This window comes from Chelonoidis abingdonii, chromosome 7 (genome assembly GCF_003597395.2).
Source record: "Chelonoidis abingdonii isolate Lonesome George chromosome 7, CheloAbing_2.0, whole genome shotgun sequence".
NCBI lineage: Eukaryota > Metazoa > Chordata > Testudines > Testudinidae > Chelonoidis > Chelonoidis abingdonii.
The window spans coordinates 72471480-72487367 of record NC_133775.1 but is presented as its reverse complement, the minus strand read 5'-3'; the positions used below and the strand labels follow the sequence as shown (position 1 = coordinate 72487367).

General features: G+C 51.0%; 1 protein-coding gene across 2 annotated transcripts in view; it reads right to left on the bottom strand.

The window, feature by feature from the left end:
- Positions 1–1022: 1022 nt before the first annotated feature.
- The window catches only part of LOC142047112 (protein diaphanous homolog 1-like), a 71832-nt gene continuing 56966 nt past the window's right edge, over positions 1023–15888 (bottom strand). Inside the window, exons 10-12 of one of the 2 annotated variants that reach the window (XM_075068005.1) lie at positions 13165–13251; positions 6623–6669; positions 2387–2516 (exon numbers count right to left, since the gene is read on the bottom strand). In XM_075068005.1, the coding sequence (XP_074924106.1) occupies positions 2478–2516; positions 6623–6669; positions 13165–13251 (173 nt within the window). In that variant the 3' untranslated portion in view covers positions 2387–2477. Of the gene's footprint in view, positions 2517–6622; positions 6670–13164; positions 13252–15888 lie in introns of both variants that reach the window. The other variant, XM_075068004.1, reaches the window with a different exon arrangement.

Genomic DNA, 15888 nt, shown 5'->3' with positions numbered 1-15888 from the left:
ATGCTGCTGCTTCTGTCCCCCAGCACAGCTGAGAGGCTGCAGGGCCAGCACCCTTCCTTTGTGAAAGAGGAGGGTGAAGAGTTCTACAGGCAGAGCGTGAATGGGGCAGAGGTCCTATAAGCTGAGGACAGTAGATGCCTGTAATTCACTATCTTTCAAATGCAGAAATGGAGCCTATCTTTGTGACCCCCAGCTTGTGAAGAGCAGTCCCTAGGAAGAGAACCTCCTGCAATGACTAGGGCTGGCTGTGCCTGCAGCTGGGAGGGGTGCTCTGCTCTCAGGCTCAGACACAACAGACAGGGTAGTTACACAGTGCAGAGTGCACAGGGCTTGGGGCACTGATGTTGGACAGGTGCATGCAAAGCCAATCTGCCCACCCAGTCCATGTGTATAGAGAGCTCACAGGTGCAACAGCAGCAGAGGTATGCGCCTGGCCTAGTCTGCACTGGGCCTTTACAGATCACACTCTGCACTCTGATCACATCACAAATGTGACTCCTTAAATATATTAAATTACAAGAACAGCAGCACCTCAGTACACAGGGGCCCGAAGCTGGGCCGAGCCATGCACATTCTTAGCTATTGCGCCCACAAAGAACATCGTGAGGCATGGGACAGGATTAATCCCCACACCCTCTGCCTTGGGATGTCAGGCACATCTCTGCTCTTCACACTCCCAACACCACCAGGCCAGGTTGGAGCAGGAGTGCTATGAGCTGCCAGAACCATAGGTGCTAAACTACACTGTATCACACATCATCTCACACCAGGGATAAGGGGAGACACTAAAGCCAGCATTTTCACTCCCCTAATTTCATGCCCATAACAGCCAGTGCATGAACGAGGCAGCTCTCTGCCCATGGGGATGGCACCCAGAGGCAGTGCAGCAAACAGGCAGCCCAATCCCCCCTGGGGAGGACAGAGAGGGACAGTGCTGTGCTGGAGGTGGGCAGGCAATTCCTCCATCCTATAGCGGACAGTGAAGGGCATACAGTGCAGGGAAGCAATTCCACAAACATGCAAATGTTTCAGATATTTTTATCTTACATTCAAATTTCCTTTTAAAACAAAATCTGATACAAAAATAGATACATTTGCAAAGTGATTTTTTAGCCAAAGGGAGGCTCCACCTGCCTGTTGCCATGGCAAGGAGGGACGGGAGTTCCTCTGCATGGCACAACACAACAGCCGAAGCAAGCAGCCTCGAGGAAGTTGGGGTCCACGCTGCAGCCCCCAGCCCTCGTGCTGCAGCCACACAAGGGATTTGCCACAAAAGATTGGGAAATCGTGTACAATGGAGAGAGTCCTGTGCAGATAGAAGTGCAGCCTGGATTCATTCTAAGCAGATGCTGCCGGGGAGCTGCCATGAATGCTTTCACTCAGGCATGTGACACTGGGTGGGAGGAGGTCTCAACCTCAGGCCACTTAGTGATACCCAACAACCTTTATTCCTAGGCTCCAAAGCATGCAGAGGCAGCTACTACACCAGAAGCAGCTTCTTGCCCCCAAGCAAACACTCACCTCTTCCTGTTGGGTCATCACTGCTATGACATCATTTCCAGAGTGGCAGGAAGGGTTCTGCTAAGGGAATGCTAGCAATAAATAGAGCAAGCAAAGGGCGGGCATGTGAAGAGCAGGAAAGCAGCAGGTTCTGAGGGAGGCAAGGGCACCTCAGGTGTCTAGGGAGCCCCTTTCTCTCCTAGCACACGGTGAGAACAGGGCGCAGGATAAGGTGCTCAGTCCAAGAACACAGCACAGCAGTTGGAGAAGTAGAAGTCCAGCTAAGTTTACCTACAAGGTTTCCTCCCACATACAGGTGATAAGGGAGTGGGCTGGGAACCTTGAGACCCACTGGAGGAAAGTCACCCGTGGAACTGGTGCCTTGGCTGGCCTGGCCCAGCAGCATCCCCCAAAGTAACAAACTAAAGAAGTCTGGGTTAAGGCAGCTTGTAATGTTCCTGCTTTGGCAACCCCCAATGCAGGGAAATGTTTGGGTGGGGCAGTAGTCTCTAAACGCTCCATCAATGCCCCTTTTCTCCCAGAACACTCTACCGTCCCCCTGCAGGGAAGGGAGAGCTAGACCCAGTGTCTCTCGCCTTGCTCCAAGCATGGCTTACATTCAGGTAAAGCTTTTTGCTTTGTAATTTGAGAGGCAGAAAGACTGAAGCCTGGAGACGAGATACGGAACAATAACCGTAAGGCCAAAGCTGGCACAAGCAGCCCTAAGAGCAAGAAGGAAATCAGACTGCCCCTCAGATCCATGCAAAAAGATTGCAAAGTGACCCAGTGTATTTTGCTTCCTCTGTAAAACTTTCAGTCCTGCAGGCTTCAGCCCTAGTCTGGGGCCCAGGTCTAGCTTGAACGGCTGATCATCTCCATGCTATCATCATGGGTCCCTCCATCCGTTGCTGCCTCGGTGCTCTTTAATGCCTTGCTTGGTACTGCACTCAGCGCATCGTCTTTCATCAGCTCCGAGGCTAGCAGTGAGGTGACAGCACAGCCGGCTTTTCTCTTTGCTGCAAAAGAAGAGACTGTGAAAAATAGTCCAGAGAAACTTATGCAAGCTTACTCTGGCACAGCTCACAACCCTCCAGCGCCAGCTGCTCAGAGACAGCAGGCTCGGAGGCATGGTGGGTAATGTACTGACAACCCCCCAAAATGCTTGTTCAATGCTCCTGAAGCATTCAGTGTTCCTAAGGCATCAGGGGACCCTTGCCAAAGGGCCATGGTCCACACAGCAATCAGAGTTTGAAGGCTGTGAACACCATGTAGTGAAGGGAACTGATTAAGAGGTGGGAATGGGGAAGGGCAATATGGGATACCCAGGAGTACCCGGATGGAATTAAGCAAAGGAAAATCTAAGCTGAATCTCAGAGAACATTTTCTTACAGTAACATCTATGAGGCTGTGGAACAGGCTCCCACAGGAAAGTGGGAGCCCCATCACTTGGGACATTTATAAGTAGACTGTAGAATATTCTGTAGAATATGGTGTAGAAAACCATGCTACAGGCCCAGATACCATGGATATAGGCCCTTTAGAAATGAATAGAATACTTCTACGCTGGCTTGGCAAAGTGGAGGAGAATAGATGTCACAGATGGGAAAGACATACTGAGTCCACAAAATCAGGTTAGCACAGTGTAGGTTGTTGGGCTGCTGAGTGTATGAGCTAGACTATTCAGTGCACATGTTCTTGGACTTCTCTGCTTCTGCAGTGGTAGCCCAATAAAGCCAGTTCCCAGTTTCTGTCCCAGAAGGCTAAGCTGTGGGAGGTGGCATCTATCCTGAGTTTAAAAATCGCAGGTTAAGAACCTCTGAGAGTTAAAAGGTCTTCTCCACACACTAGCATGGAAACTTCAGAGAATAGAACCAAACTACAGGAATATGATCATCACAGAACAGGCAGCTACCCATCCCTTGGGGTTGGGAATAGAGCTTAAGGGCTTCCTATGGGGGCACTGTGCTCCCAGCAGAGAAGGGAGGCAGGCAAGGCACAAGGCTGAATGGAGAAGGCTGTCCCCACTAGATTTTGCACCCCTCAAAATAACTCCATGGTCTTTTATGCCCCATAGACATAGCAGCCAAATGGAGGAGCAATAGCGCTTTGCAGCTACAGATGAGCTGTGGTGTCCCAGTAGCACATCACACAGATAGAACTCATCCCTTAAGATGTTTCTTTACAGCTTAAGGCCTGAGCTCAGCCAGAATACGATGCTCCAGACTTCATTAAGCTCACGCTTGAGTCTCAGACAAGCGAACAGCCCTGAATTAGGACAGCAACTATGCCCTGCTGGGAGCTCCGGCAGGCTCCAGGATAATGAATGGCTGAGGCGGGGGCACAGTACTCACGCAGGGAGCACAATTCACCAACAAACGTCACTGATATGCAAGTTCAGACTTGAATATCCACACACAGGCTGGCTCCCACACTCAGTAATCAGAACAGGTGCACACACTCTGGTGTGCACACACACAGGAAAACTGTAGAACTCATGCAATCAGATGCCCTTGTGTACTACATGCTGTTGCACACAGGCAGACACGCTGAGACACATGCACACACACATTCATATTATGGTCCACATGCAGGCACTTTCTCAGGCCTGACTGTTCAGGAGGAAATCTGTTGAGAGGAGAATGCAGAAGGGGATGCACACAGGAATACAAAGCAGCAACTGAGATGCTGCCTTGAGACACTGCAGTCATGAATTAACTCTTTACAGAACAGAAAAAATATAACCATTTCTAACGTGAAGCTTCCGATGAAGCCTCTAGAACAGGGATGGGCAAACTTTTTGGCCCGAGGGCCACATCTGGATGGGAAAATTGTATGCAGGGCCATGAACGTAGGGCTGGGGCAGAGGGTTGGGGGTGTGGTGTGCACAAGGGGGCTCAGGGCAGCGGGTTGTAGTGCAGGAAGGGGCGGGGTGCAGGATCCAGCCTGGCGCCGCTTACCTTGAGCAACTTCAGGGTGGCAGTGGCACGCAGCGGGGCTAATGCAGTCTCTCTGCCTGCCCTGGCCCTGTGTCGCTCCCAGACGTGGCCAGCATGTCTGGAAGTGGCTCCTGAGGGTGGGGCGGGGCAGGTGGCATTGCCGCATGCTGGCCTCACCTGTGGGTACCACCCCCAAAGCTCCCATTGGCCGTGGTTCCCTGTTCCCAGCCAATGGGAGCTGCAGGGGGCAGTGCCTGCAGGTGATGGCAGCACACAGAGCCCTCTTCCCCCCTCTTCCTCCAGGCCCAGAGGGACATGGTGCTGCCTGCTTCCAGGAGTGGTGCAGGCCAGGGCAGGTGCCTTAGCCTTGCTGCACCACAGGGCTAGCAATCCCGTGGGCCGGACTGAAAACCCTGACGGGCTGGGTCTGGCCCACAGGCTGTAGTTTGCCCTTCCCTACTCTAGAAATTGGGCTTCAAACACGAAGAACCAACATGCAACAGCATGCAAAGGAGACATGCAACCGGCAAGCACAGTACGTAACTACAATTCCCAAGTGGAGGCTCCCTGCACGTGGCTTAATCATTTTTAGGGCTCCCTCTAGGACCTTGCTACATATCTATCCTCAGTACAACACTCACACAAGGCTTATCCCTGTGACAGCCACACCAGGCCCCCCTGCTTGCACCTTGGTTACAGACCTTTCTTCTCTACAGCCCCTGGGTGTCCCTCGATACAGCTTCCCTGGAACTCTCCTGGTCCTAGGAGCTTATCCCTGTCTCAAGACCCCACTTCCCTACCTGCACCCACCCCTTCCCTGTTGGAGATTTCACCTGCCCAAGCTCACACCCTGCAGCCCTAAACTACCAAGCCTTTGCCTGCACCCCAATCCTAGTCACTAAACCATGTCACAAACCTCCACTCTCCTTCCGGTACCATCTCTTTGAGCTTTTCTCCTGTATGCTCCCTGTACCACCTCCTCCATCCTTATCCCTACTGTAGCCCTCCAAGCCTATTGCCTGTATTCCATTCCTAAGGCTGATCCCCATCATATCTCCCCCTGCCCAAGTCCACATTCCCATCAGTTTCCCATCTGCTGCCTCTACCAGAATCTCCCCCCACCCATCTCTTGCTTCAACTCAGATCAAATGGGAGGCACAGACCCCCATTCCCTGCCTAAATCCTTTTGCTCAATGGCTTATCCTTGCTACAGACTTCCCAGGTTTCTTCCTGCATTCCCTTCCTACGGGCACATTCATACTACAGTCTGAGCCCTGGTCTACACTAGGAGTTTACATCTGTATAGCGACATCTCTCAGGGGTGTGAAAAATCCACACAACTGATAGACGCTGCTATACCAACCTAACACCCAGTATAGACAGCACTAGGTAAACACAAGAATTCTTCCATCAACCTAGGTACCACCTCTCAGGGAGGCAGATTACCTACACTGATGAGACAATCTCTCCTGCTGTGCTGCTAAGTGTAGATAAGCCCTGAAGTACCTGCACCCATGGTCATAGGCTTATCTCCATTAGTCCCTTAGTCCACTGCCTGCATCACCATCTTACAGGCCCAACCCTGTCACAATCTCCACACCCAATCTGTTGTCTACACCCAAATTTATGGGAATATACAGGCAAAGCTCCCTAGTCCACTATCCAAACTTCTTGAGGAGCAACGATTATGGCTGTGCTTGGACAGCTCCTGTGGTGGGTGGGGAAAAGGAGAATAACTGAAGCAGTAAAAGGGTAGACAGAGGTGTTAGCTGGCTGCACTCTCGTATGATGGATCACTGCAGTACGAGACTCAGAAACACAGGACATGCTGGCAGGAAAGGAAAAGAACGAGGAGAGAGACAGCAAGAAAAAAAGCCTGCTATGGCCAAATCCAGAGAGCAAGGTGACCTGGCAAGCCCAGCTCTGTGGGCCTGTCTCAGGCCCACAAAAGGCAACCAGGCTGGGCCATGCTTCACATAGGAAAGTGAAAGGAAAAACCAGTGCGAGATTAGTTACCATTAAAAAAGGCCAATTTCAATCCACTCCTGGGATACTGCAGGACCTGCAGCCTCAGGCTGCATGTGTGTCTCAATCTCCTCTTCTAACCCTCTCTGCCTGCGGCACATGGGGGGTTACACACACACAACGAGAGTTGGGGAGGGGAGGACAACATGCCCATGTGTTACCCGCTCAGGTGTATCCTCCTCCACCTCACAGAGTGACAGGGGAGAGTCTGGCAAGAGGAAATAAGAAAGCCACCAGTCAGAGCCCACTAGGAACACCCCTTCAGCCCCAAGCCAGAGAACAGACAGCAGCAAGTGCCTCCCCACCGCTACCAGGAGCCCTTAGCATTTGAAGCAAGACTTGCTGGGTTCCACACACTATCTGAACCAGGCTTTGTACCTTCAACCATTTCAGATGACCTAGGTTGTGTATGGCCAGTTCAGGCAGCTTTCCGCACACATTTCTCATTCATAAACACCAAAATGGGAAGTGAAGGAACATGCGCCACAATCTAGTGATGTAGCCTTGTAACCACAGTGCCTGGGAAAGCATGCACATGCTGTCGTGAGAGAGAGAGAGAGAGAGAGGGGCTCTGCTGGGACACCAGATACAGGCCTGCTGATGGGGACAGCCATGACACAGAACCCCCAAATGCTCATCGGAGTCTCCTGGCCAGGTGGGAGCCCTCCAGCCTCCAAACTGGGTTCTCACAGCTAACACAATGGCAGAGTCAATCTTTGTTTCAAACCTATCTTAACATCTCCCTTCTCTCCCCTCCCTTCTGGGTCGGCAGCCCAAACACTAGAAAGACTCTTCCAGAGAACGAGGCAAGAAAGCTGAAGCCTGCATTCAGCGCTCCCACTGCAACCATCAGTAGGAGAGCCCCCTACCCATCACACATACTCTACCCCCCTCAAAAGAGACCTTGACAGGTTACCCCTCTCTCATGCTCCCTCCTACCCCACCAGCAGGTTCTCTCTATCATGCAGACTCACTCCCTTCCTCTCATGCATACGTATCCCCATCCTCCTCCCTCCTCCCAGCAGGTGTTATCTCTCTCACACTCAGCCCCATCCCCACATCCAGCAGGTTCTCGTACACACCCCCATCCCCCAATCCCATCAGGTTCTCTCTCCCCCTCTCCCAGGTTTCTCAATAACTCTACTCCCCAGGGCCCCGCCTGGCTTACACTCTGGATTTTAGTGGTAATTCTCATCAGTCCTGCCACCAGTATAGCTATGCTGCTGATGGCTGTGCTAGGAGCCCTAGTGTAGGCAATACTCCAGGAGCTTTCAGTGTTTTCCCTGGTGTCAGTTAACTCTGCTTTGAGCTGCAAAGGCTTGCAGCATGGCCACAGGGTCAGCACAACAGAGCAGACCCTGACTTGATGAGAAGCTCTTTGGGTTTCTCCCACAGTTCTACCACAAGTCTTCAGCAGCTCTGCAAAGGATCAGTAGCGCATTCAGAGCCACTTGGCTATTATTGCCTCCAACCAGAGAAACTAGATTAATCGCCATGGATTAAGATGCAACCTCCAGGGCTGGTCTACACTACGGGGGGAAATCGATCTTAGATACGCAACTTCAGCTACGTGAATAACGTAGCTGAAGTCGAATATCTAAGATCGGATTACTCACCCGTCCTCACCGCGTGGGATCGATGTCCGTGGCTCCCCCTGTCGATTCCGCAACTCCGTTGGGGTTGGTGGAGTTCTGGAATCGATATAAGCGCGCTTGGGGATCGATATATCGCGTCTAGATGAGACGCGATATATCGATCCCTGAGCAATTGATTTTAACCCGCTGATACTGCGGGTAGTCTAGACGTAGCCCCAGAAACAAACTGTGTTGTGGAATGGAGTGAGGGATGGCAGGGGAAGGACTCATTTCCCTTTCCTAGTATGTTCCCACCTTTATCAAGGAGGGTCATCTTTCTCTCTGCCACCAGCAGGACAGTATAAACACTGGCTAACAAGGAGACAGGGGGCCATTTCTCCACTCCACATGCAGAGACCTTGTCTTGCCTGAGGAAGGGAAGGCCAAGCCCCCAACCCAGGCCAGCACAGATACACCACTGCCCCCTTGTGTTGGGATACAGCCTTGGACATGTGGGCAGATGGCAACCCTCACTGGGGGAGGCAGGATTCCTGACTGATTTCTTTATTCTCTTAATTCTATCCCAAGCAGCAGATGGCCTGAGCAACATCAAGCGTACAGAAAAGGACACCAGTTGAGTCACTCAAATCACAATCCAACCCTGAATCATCGAGTTAAAACCATGACTACAGGACAATTGCACAGTCATACTGCAGGAGGACACTGGGCTATTATGTGCACACATCCTGCCAACTGCAGTGGCCTGCACTCCTTTCTTAACAAACTAGCTGGAAAAAATCCCCCTTGCTGACCCTCGCCCTCCCCACAATGAGCCCTTTAAGCTACTAAACGGAGTCCCCAGAGGCCTGTCAGCTTTTCCATTCCTTTACATTCTAGTGAGGAGCTGCTAGCACCTCTGAATAGAGACAGCTGCCTCCAAGGGAACAGAGTCAAAGATCAGAGCTGACAAGATTTACACACAGTTCCTCTGCTCTTCAGCTGCTGCAATGGGCTAGGGTGAGGAGCAATATGGGGCCAGGAAATGTCCTAACAGCTCACATAGTGGTGCGGGGCGGGGGAAGCACATGTACCAGTGAGAGTGCACTGGTACTGCTGGCAGAATACACTAAGTCAGAGCAGGAGATTTACAGGAACATATGGAAATGCAGCACCTAGAGTTATAAATATGCCCCTGGAAATGAAGACCAGTAAGTAAGCTCCCCCAAAGATACAAGCTACTAACGAGACTGACAGAGATGCAAATTGGCAAATGATGTTCCAGCCCTGAGTACCTCTGCCTACTACAGCATCATACGGGAAACACACTGATAAAGAGCATGGAAGAGGGATCCAGCCACAAGCCAAAGTAAAACCCATGGCAATGTGCAACCTCTAAGCAGAGAAAACAGAGCAATACTTCTCCCAGCCAAGCCTACATTGCCCATTCTAGATGGCTTACCCCACACTGCTCCCTGGAACACCACTCTCCCCAAGGTACCTCCTGAGCCCCCTGCTGCAAGGTTAAAAAACAATCACAGGAATTGGATGACAGTTCTTACAAGGGCCTAGGTTCCCCTGATGCAGCTGCAACATCCTCTCTGCAGAGTCCCAGCCTATCATAGAATATCAGGATTGGAAGGGACCTCAGGAAGTCATCTAGTCCCACCCCCTGCTCAAAGCAGGATCATTCCCCAATAAAACCCGTCTGCTCCTCTCATTCCTCAGTCTTGCTTGGAAATGTGAGGCCAGCTGCACCACTACGTTCTGCCTAATCCCCAAACTCTCCTACGGCATAAGGCACAATCCCTAACATCCCACAGACATGAAGTAATATTCCCTTCCTGTTCTTACAGGAACTAAAGGGGAAATGCTCCTCCTCCTCAAAAAGAATCCAAAGCCTCCTGTGCAGGAAGCAGCTGATGCTCCATAGAAAGCTGATTGCCAGATGGCAATTCCCTGCCTGAATCCAGTGAGTATGCTCAGAAAGGCCCAAGTGTGTGGTGTGTGCAGGCACACTGCATCATGGAATGGAACATGGGAAGGTGAGAGTGGGCACTACTGCACTGTGGGACACTACTGCCATTAGCCTTGTCAGTGCTTCCACCCATGCCCATGGTTAAGGATCCAATTTGGTCACCGAGGTCACGGATTCCAGGACTTTAACAGCTCTCTGTGACTTCTTCAGCTTCAGCCCCAGGTGGCAGGGCTCCCATTGTCAGCCCCACTGTGACCATACGCTGATTTTTGTGTATTTTTCCCATGATTGTTCCATGAATTTTTCTTAAATTTTTCAAAACTGTATCCATGCCCATGGTCATCCCCTCAGTTTCTTCAGTAGTCACAGCCTTCTCTGCTTTCCTCACTTACCCATGATCACCAAGCATTCCCTGACTACATCTAAACTCCTTTCTCCATTGCCTTGTCCTTCAAAAAGTTACCACACCACCACACTGCTCTCAGATGCCTCAACTTCATGGGACTTTCCAGCCTTGTCTACCATCTTGAGCCTTCATTTGCTGATGGTTTCCCGCAAAGCCCCTTAAGTTGATATCTATAACCCTCTCCTATCCCCTCTGATCTTAAGTCAGCTGGTTCCATAGGAACTTGCTCTCTCTTCTGCACCTGGCCTCCCCTCCCCAGGTACAATGATAAACTGCAGGCTCTGCAATTCACAAGTGCCACATATATCCCCTTTCTACCCAGCTCAAGAACTGGAAATCTCAGCAGATACTTCTCATTTGCCCTCAGCAGGGCAGACTAATTTCTCTTCCTCCCTCACTTTCAAAACTGCTGGAGATCTGCCATCTCTCCAATATCTTTAACTGTTTTCTCCACTCACCTGCCCCTTCTTTACCTTCCGATATTTCAGGGATGGAAATGGCTTCTTCCTTTCTATCCCCTCCCCTCTTCATCATACCAGGACCTTAGGGGTTGATCATTCCTCCCTCCTGAGATTAATTCACAGCTATACATTTGTATCCGGTTCCCTCCAATCATAATTCTACTCCTAACTAAGAAACCTCTATCTGTGGTGGCAGCTCCACCTCTACCTCCAGACCCTCCTCTATGGCAGTGGTTTTCAAACTGTTTTTCTGGCCACCTAGCTGAAGAATATTGTTGATGCCCACAACCCAACAGAGCTGGGTATAAGGGGTTTGGGAGGGGCTCAGGGCTGGGGCAGAGGGTTGGGATGTGGAGGTGAGGGCTGCAGGGTGGGCCCAGGAATGAGGGGTTCAGGGTGTGGGAGGAGGCTCTGCGCTGGGGCAGGGGGTCAGGGTGCGGGAGGGGGTCAGAGCTCTGGGCTGGATGTGCAGGCTTTGGAGTGGGGCCAGGGATGAGGAGTTTGGGATGCAGGAGGGGGCTTCTGGTTTGTGGGGGTTCAGGGCTGAGGCATGGGATTGGGATGCGGGAGGGAGTCAGGGCTCTGGGTTGGGGCTGGGGATTGGGGCTTACCTCCAGTGGCTCCTGATCAGTGGCACAGCAGTGGTGCTAAGGCATGCTTCCTGCCTGTCCTGGCACTGTGCTGCGCCCTGGAAGTGGCCAGCAGCAGGTCCAGCTCCTAGGCGGAGGCGCACAAGCTCTCACCTGCAGTCACCATCCCCCCAGCTCCCGGCCAATGGGAGTGTGGAGCCAGTGCGCGGGGCAGGACAGCATGCGGAGCCCTCTACCTGCTGCTCGTCGCTTCCGGGGCACAACGTGGTGTCAGAACAGGTAGGGACTAGCCTGTCTTAGCTGGGCAGCACCGCCGATGGGACTTTTAACGGTGCAGTCAGCAGTGCAGACCAGAGCCGCCACGACCCAGTAACTTACATTCTGTGACCCAGTACTGGGTCGCGACCCACAGTTTGAAAACCACCGCTCTAAGGCATTTCTCAAAGTTAAATTCTTGGCCTTCTGCTTTTATCTCTAATGAGAAACCTTCGCTGTCATTTCAGGCTGACGGAACTGAATTGTATGTTTCTTTCAACACTTCCAATGCGTCCTTCTTACTGTACATCTGCTTGTCTGACCCAGTGAAGTTGTGGCTTCATTGGAGCTTCCTTTCCTTTTAGGTCCGCTCAGAAGTGACTCTGCTGGACAAAAGAAGTTTTCTCAAACCCAAAAGCATCTCCTCTCTTCCCAGTCAACTCAGACGTCCATTCTCAGTAACTATGGTGTCATTCTTGACTCAGCTTTCCTTCTCCTCCTACATCTATCTGCCACCATCTTTGCAACAATGACCCTGTGCACTTGTCCTTGCTCCCACTTCATCCAGGTCTTCAAGTTCTCTGCTTGGATAACTGCAGCTAGCTCTCTTCTTTACAGCTTTCGCAGATCCTATGTGCCCAAACTCCAAACCCAGAACACATTGTTCCTGGTGCACTCTCACACAAAGCAGTTCAGCTACAATTCTCTTGCAGCCCAGTTTCTGAATCTGCTTCAAATCGCCTCCATTCTTTAAAACTGCCCAAGACAACCTCAATCTCTCACTCTCTCCTCCTCCTGCTTCTAGCATTAGCCTCCTCTTCTCCACCCTCTGGCCACTCTTGGTACTCTGCAGTGCCTGCCATCTGGATTCATTCTCCTTCTACCACACCAATGTATCAATTCTCTAGATCGTCTCAAATCTTCACCTGTGAGTATGCCTACAATACTGTCCTATCTCTACCAGCCATTTTCATTTAACAGTGCAGTTGCGTTTCATCACTTCCGCATGAAAGTAGAACCACCACGGTTCAGTCAGGAAAAGTCCCACAGATTAACCCATGCCATTCTGGTAAAGTGCTGCAAAAAACATTTGGGGAACCAAAGACAGAATGAAAGACACTGTGTACAAACAACACTTGTTATCCATTACTCAGAAAAACAATTTAGGAGAAGCTGAAAAGGCTTAGGCATGCAAAGGAGTAGCATCTACAGTGACACTAGTTAACAGTACTGTGAAATTTCTGGCTTCAGGGTATTAATTGATCATTAGCTGGGGACAGGAAGGAACAATATTGCACAATGAAGTGCCTTATGGGAGTTTTTAAACTTGCCTCTGGCCACTGTTGGAGGCAGGATACTTAGCCACAAGGATTGACTGTCACAGAGAACAGACCAATTTCCATCACCCCTTGCACCAGGGGATCATCTCAAGCAATGCTTACCCTGGCGAGGTCCTCTTTTCCTTCGGAACGCTGCTCCTGACTGCAGGGCCTCCATCAAGCTGTCCATCACCCCTGTCTCATCACCCTCTGAAAGGAAAACAGTAAGTTAAACGGGGACATGTAGTGTGCTTGATTCAGTTCTGTCACCTCCAGTCCTCCTTCACCATGTGCTCCTGCTCACGGGGAATGACACACACACACACACACGCACACACACACGCACAGCAACAGTGGGGGTGCGGTGACAACAACCTTTCCCTTTCCCCTTCCCTGCCAAGGGAGCAGACAAAGAACAGGTGTGGGGTGCAATGGAAGAACCATCCCATCCCTTCTGGGGGGAAGGACAAAAGAATTGACTCTTCTCCTCCCTCCACTTGCACAGGGGAGAGGAAGGAGGGAGAACACCCCTGTGCCCCAATACACACAGAGGAGAAGTACCACACCCCAGAACGGACAAGGAAGGTGCTGGCCTCTCTGGAATTCCCCACTCTGTACAGAAGCTGGGGAGATTGGTTAGGGCACAGAACTGAATGGGAATATCCTCCTCCCCCCCACAGAGAAGCTGACTGCCAAAAGGTGCAGGGGAACGGGTTGCAGGGAAAACCTCTGAGGCAAAATAACCCAGCAGCTGGGGCCTTTGGGAGAACGGAAAGTTTCAGAGAATATGCCAGAAAGGCTGTCAAAGAATCAGCTCTCTCTCCTCCCCGTCTTGGGCATTCTCCTTGTGCCTGCCTGGCTCATTTGTTTTCTGGTCCTCTCTTTTTAGAGTCTCTGATTATTAGTGCCATCCACACCCCTCTAAGCCCCTTCTCACTCTCTGTATTGTGCTCTGACCCCTTGGGAGATTAACCTGGCCTCAGCTGGTCTCCTTCCCTAGCAACAAGTGTGTCACTGTGTTCAAAGAGCATGTGCCAACAGAGCCATATGTGGCCCCTGTGTAACAGAGGCCATGCAGCACCATTGCCCCCTCCTGCCCAACAGGTATTCTTGGCCCAAGATCCAAAGAGCAGCTAAGTCTTTCCTTCTCCTGCTGAACACAAAGCTCTTGCAAACCACCCTATTCCAACTGGAGGAAGCCCTGGGAGAGCCCCACATTCTGCTCCCATGGAGAAGCGGTGTTCAGAAAGTGCAAAAAACAGTCCCAGGACTCCTAGGCGGAGTGCAGAGACACCCGTAACCTTCGTCATTGAGGGGGCCAAGGAGAGTGTAGCAGCAGCTGTAGTTTTTAAAGGGTTCTAGAAATAGAGTCGTGAGTGAAGTCAAATGTTCCTCCCTGAATTATGTGGCTGTTCCCCATGCACCCAGCACCTGGGGATTTGGCTGGCACCAGTAATCCCTTTCACTCCAGAAATGAGACCTGTATGTACGCATTGAAGAAAGAGAGCCCAGCAGATGCCCTCACATTCCCTGCCTCACAGCTACGTATAACAAGAGGGGAAAATGAGCTTGGCAAAGTCCCTTGCATTCTCCCTCTGCCCCCTCTCACAGTCAGTGTAGTACTGAAGGAGTTAACCATGTATGCATGAGCACTCTGCAAATCTGTTTCCATAACAACAGCTCTGGACGAAACCTAAATCCATAAAATCACATTAGAACATCTGTCAGTGCTTCTGTGTGCGCCAGACACACTGCCCACAGCACCACCTGCTGGCAAAAACAACCCACTTTGCCTGACCTACATTCTCAACACCAAAGTAGTTGGTAACAGTGCGTTTCCAGAAAAAATGGCCAACTCCAAACTAAGCTGCAAATGAAAGAAGAGGCGCTACTATCCTGGGGTGTGACCCCCAGGCCTTATGTGGCTACCAGGCCTCTAACACTAGTGTGAGGTGTCCAAGCAGCAGGAGGGTTAGGAGAACACTCAGCACTAGTCATTGGGCTGTCACTAGCATGAGCATGGCACTTATCACTGTGACTCAGCCCCTTAGTAAGAGCCTGCAGGGATGGCTGAGGCTCTCTCTCAATGGATCATTTCACACTGCTCTCACACAAGAAGCCACCCCCTGACATTAATCTTGCTAAATTTTGCTGCCTTGAACAGCACTTTCTGGGGAGGAGATAGTGATGGCAGTAGGAAGTCATTATCAATTGTAGCCCAATTCTTCTGGTTTCCCAGTTCCTAATCAGCCCACCTCTAGGCTTGGGTATCACATGGAGACTTCATTGCTTTCAATGCCCACATGAAGAGAAGACTGCATGGCAGTCCAGTAAGCACACTGACTACACCCAGCACTACTATTTGCTGAGCCTAGAGGAGCTGAGATAGGGTCCTGGATAAGAGCTACCTGGTTTGAGTTCACCCCAGACTAGGTAACAAGAAAACTGGAAGGTAGTGGAAACATCCTGAGGAACTGACGGTTCCATCCTCTAGCTCAGTGTTTCAGTCTTTCCTTCATTGCTGCTCCTGGGCTTCCAGTTGTCCATGGAAACCTAAGTGCCCTTTATCATATTCAGCTGGAACCATATATTGCACCCTTTCCTCACTGACACAGCCCTGCCACATCCAGGCTTGTGTGACTTCCAGGATGGATGAGTATAACAGGTGAAGGTTTCAGCTGGCATAAAACAGCGCTCTCTGGCCCCAGGGCCAATTCTGTGGGGTGCACTGCGCTGTAGGGCACTCTTAGCAATGGACCAATGGCTTTGGAATTTTCTCCCTCTTAAAAGCTAACACCAACCAGGGTTTAGTAGACATGGAAATTCTATACAACTCATTTGTTTAAG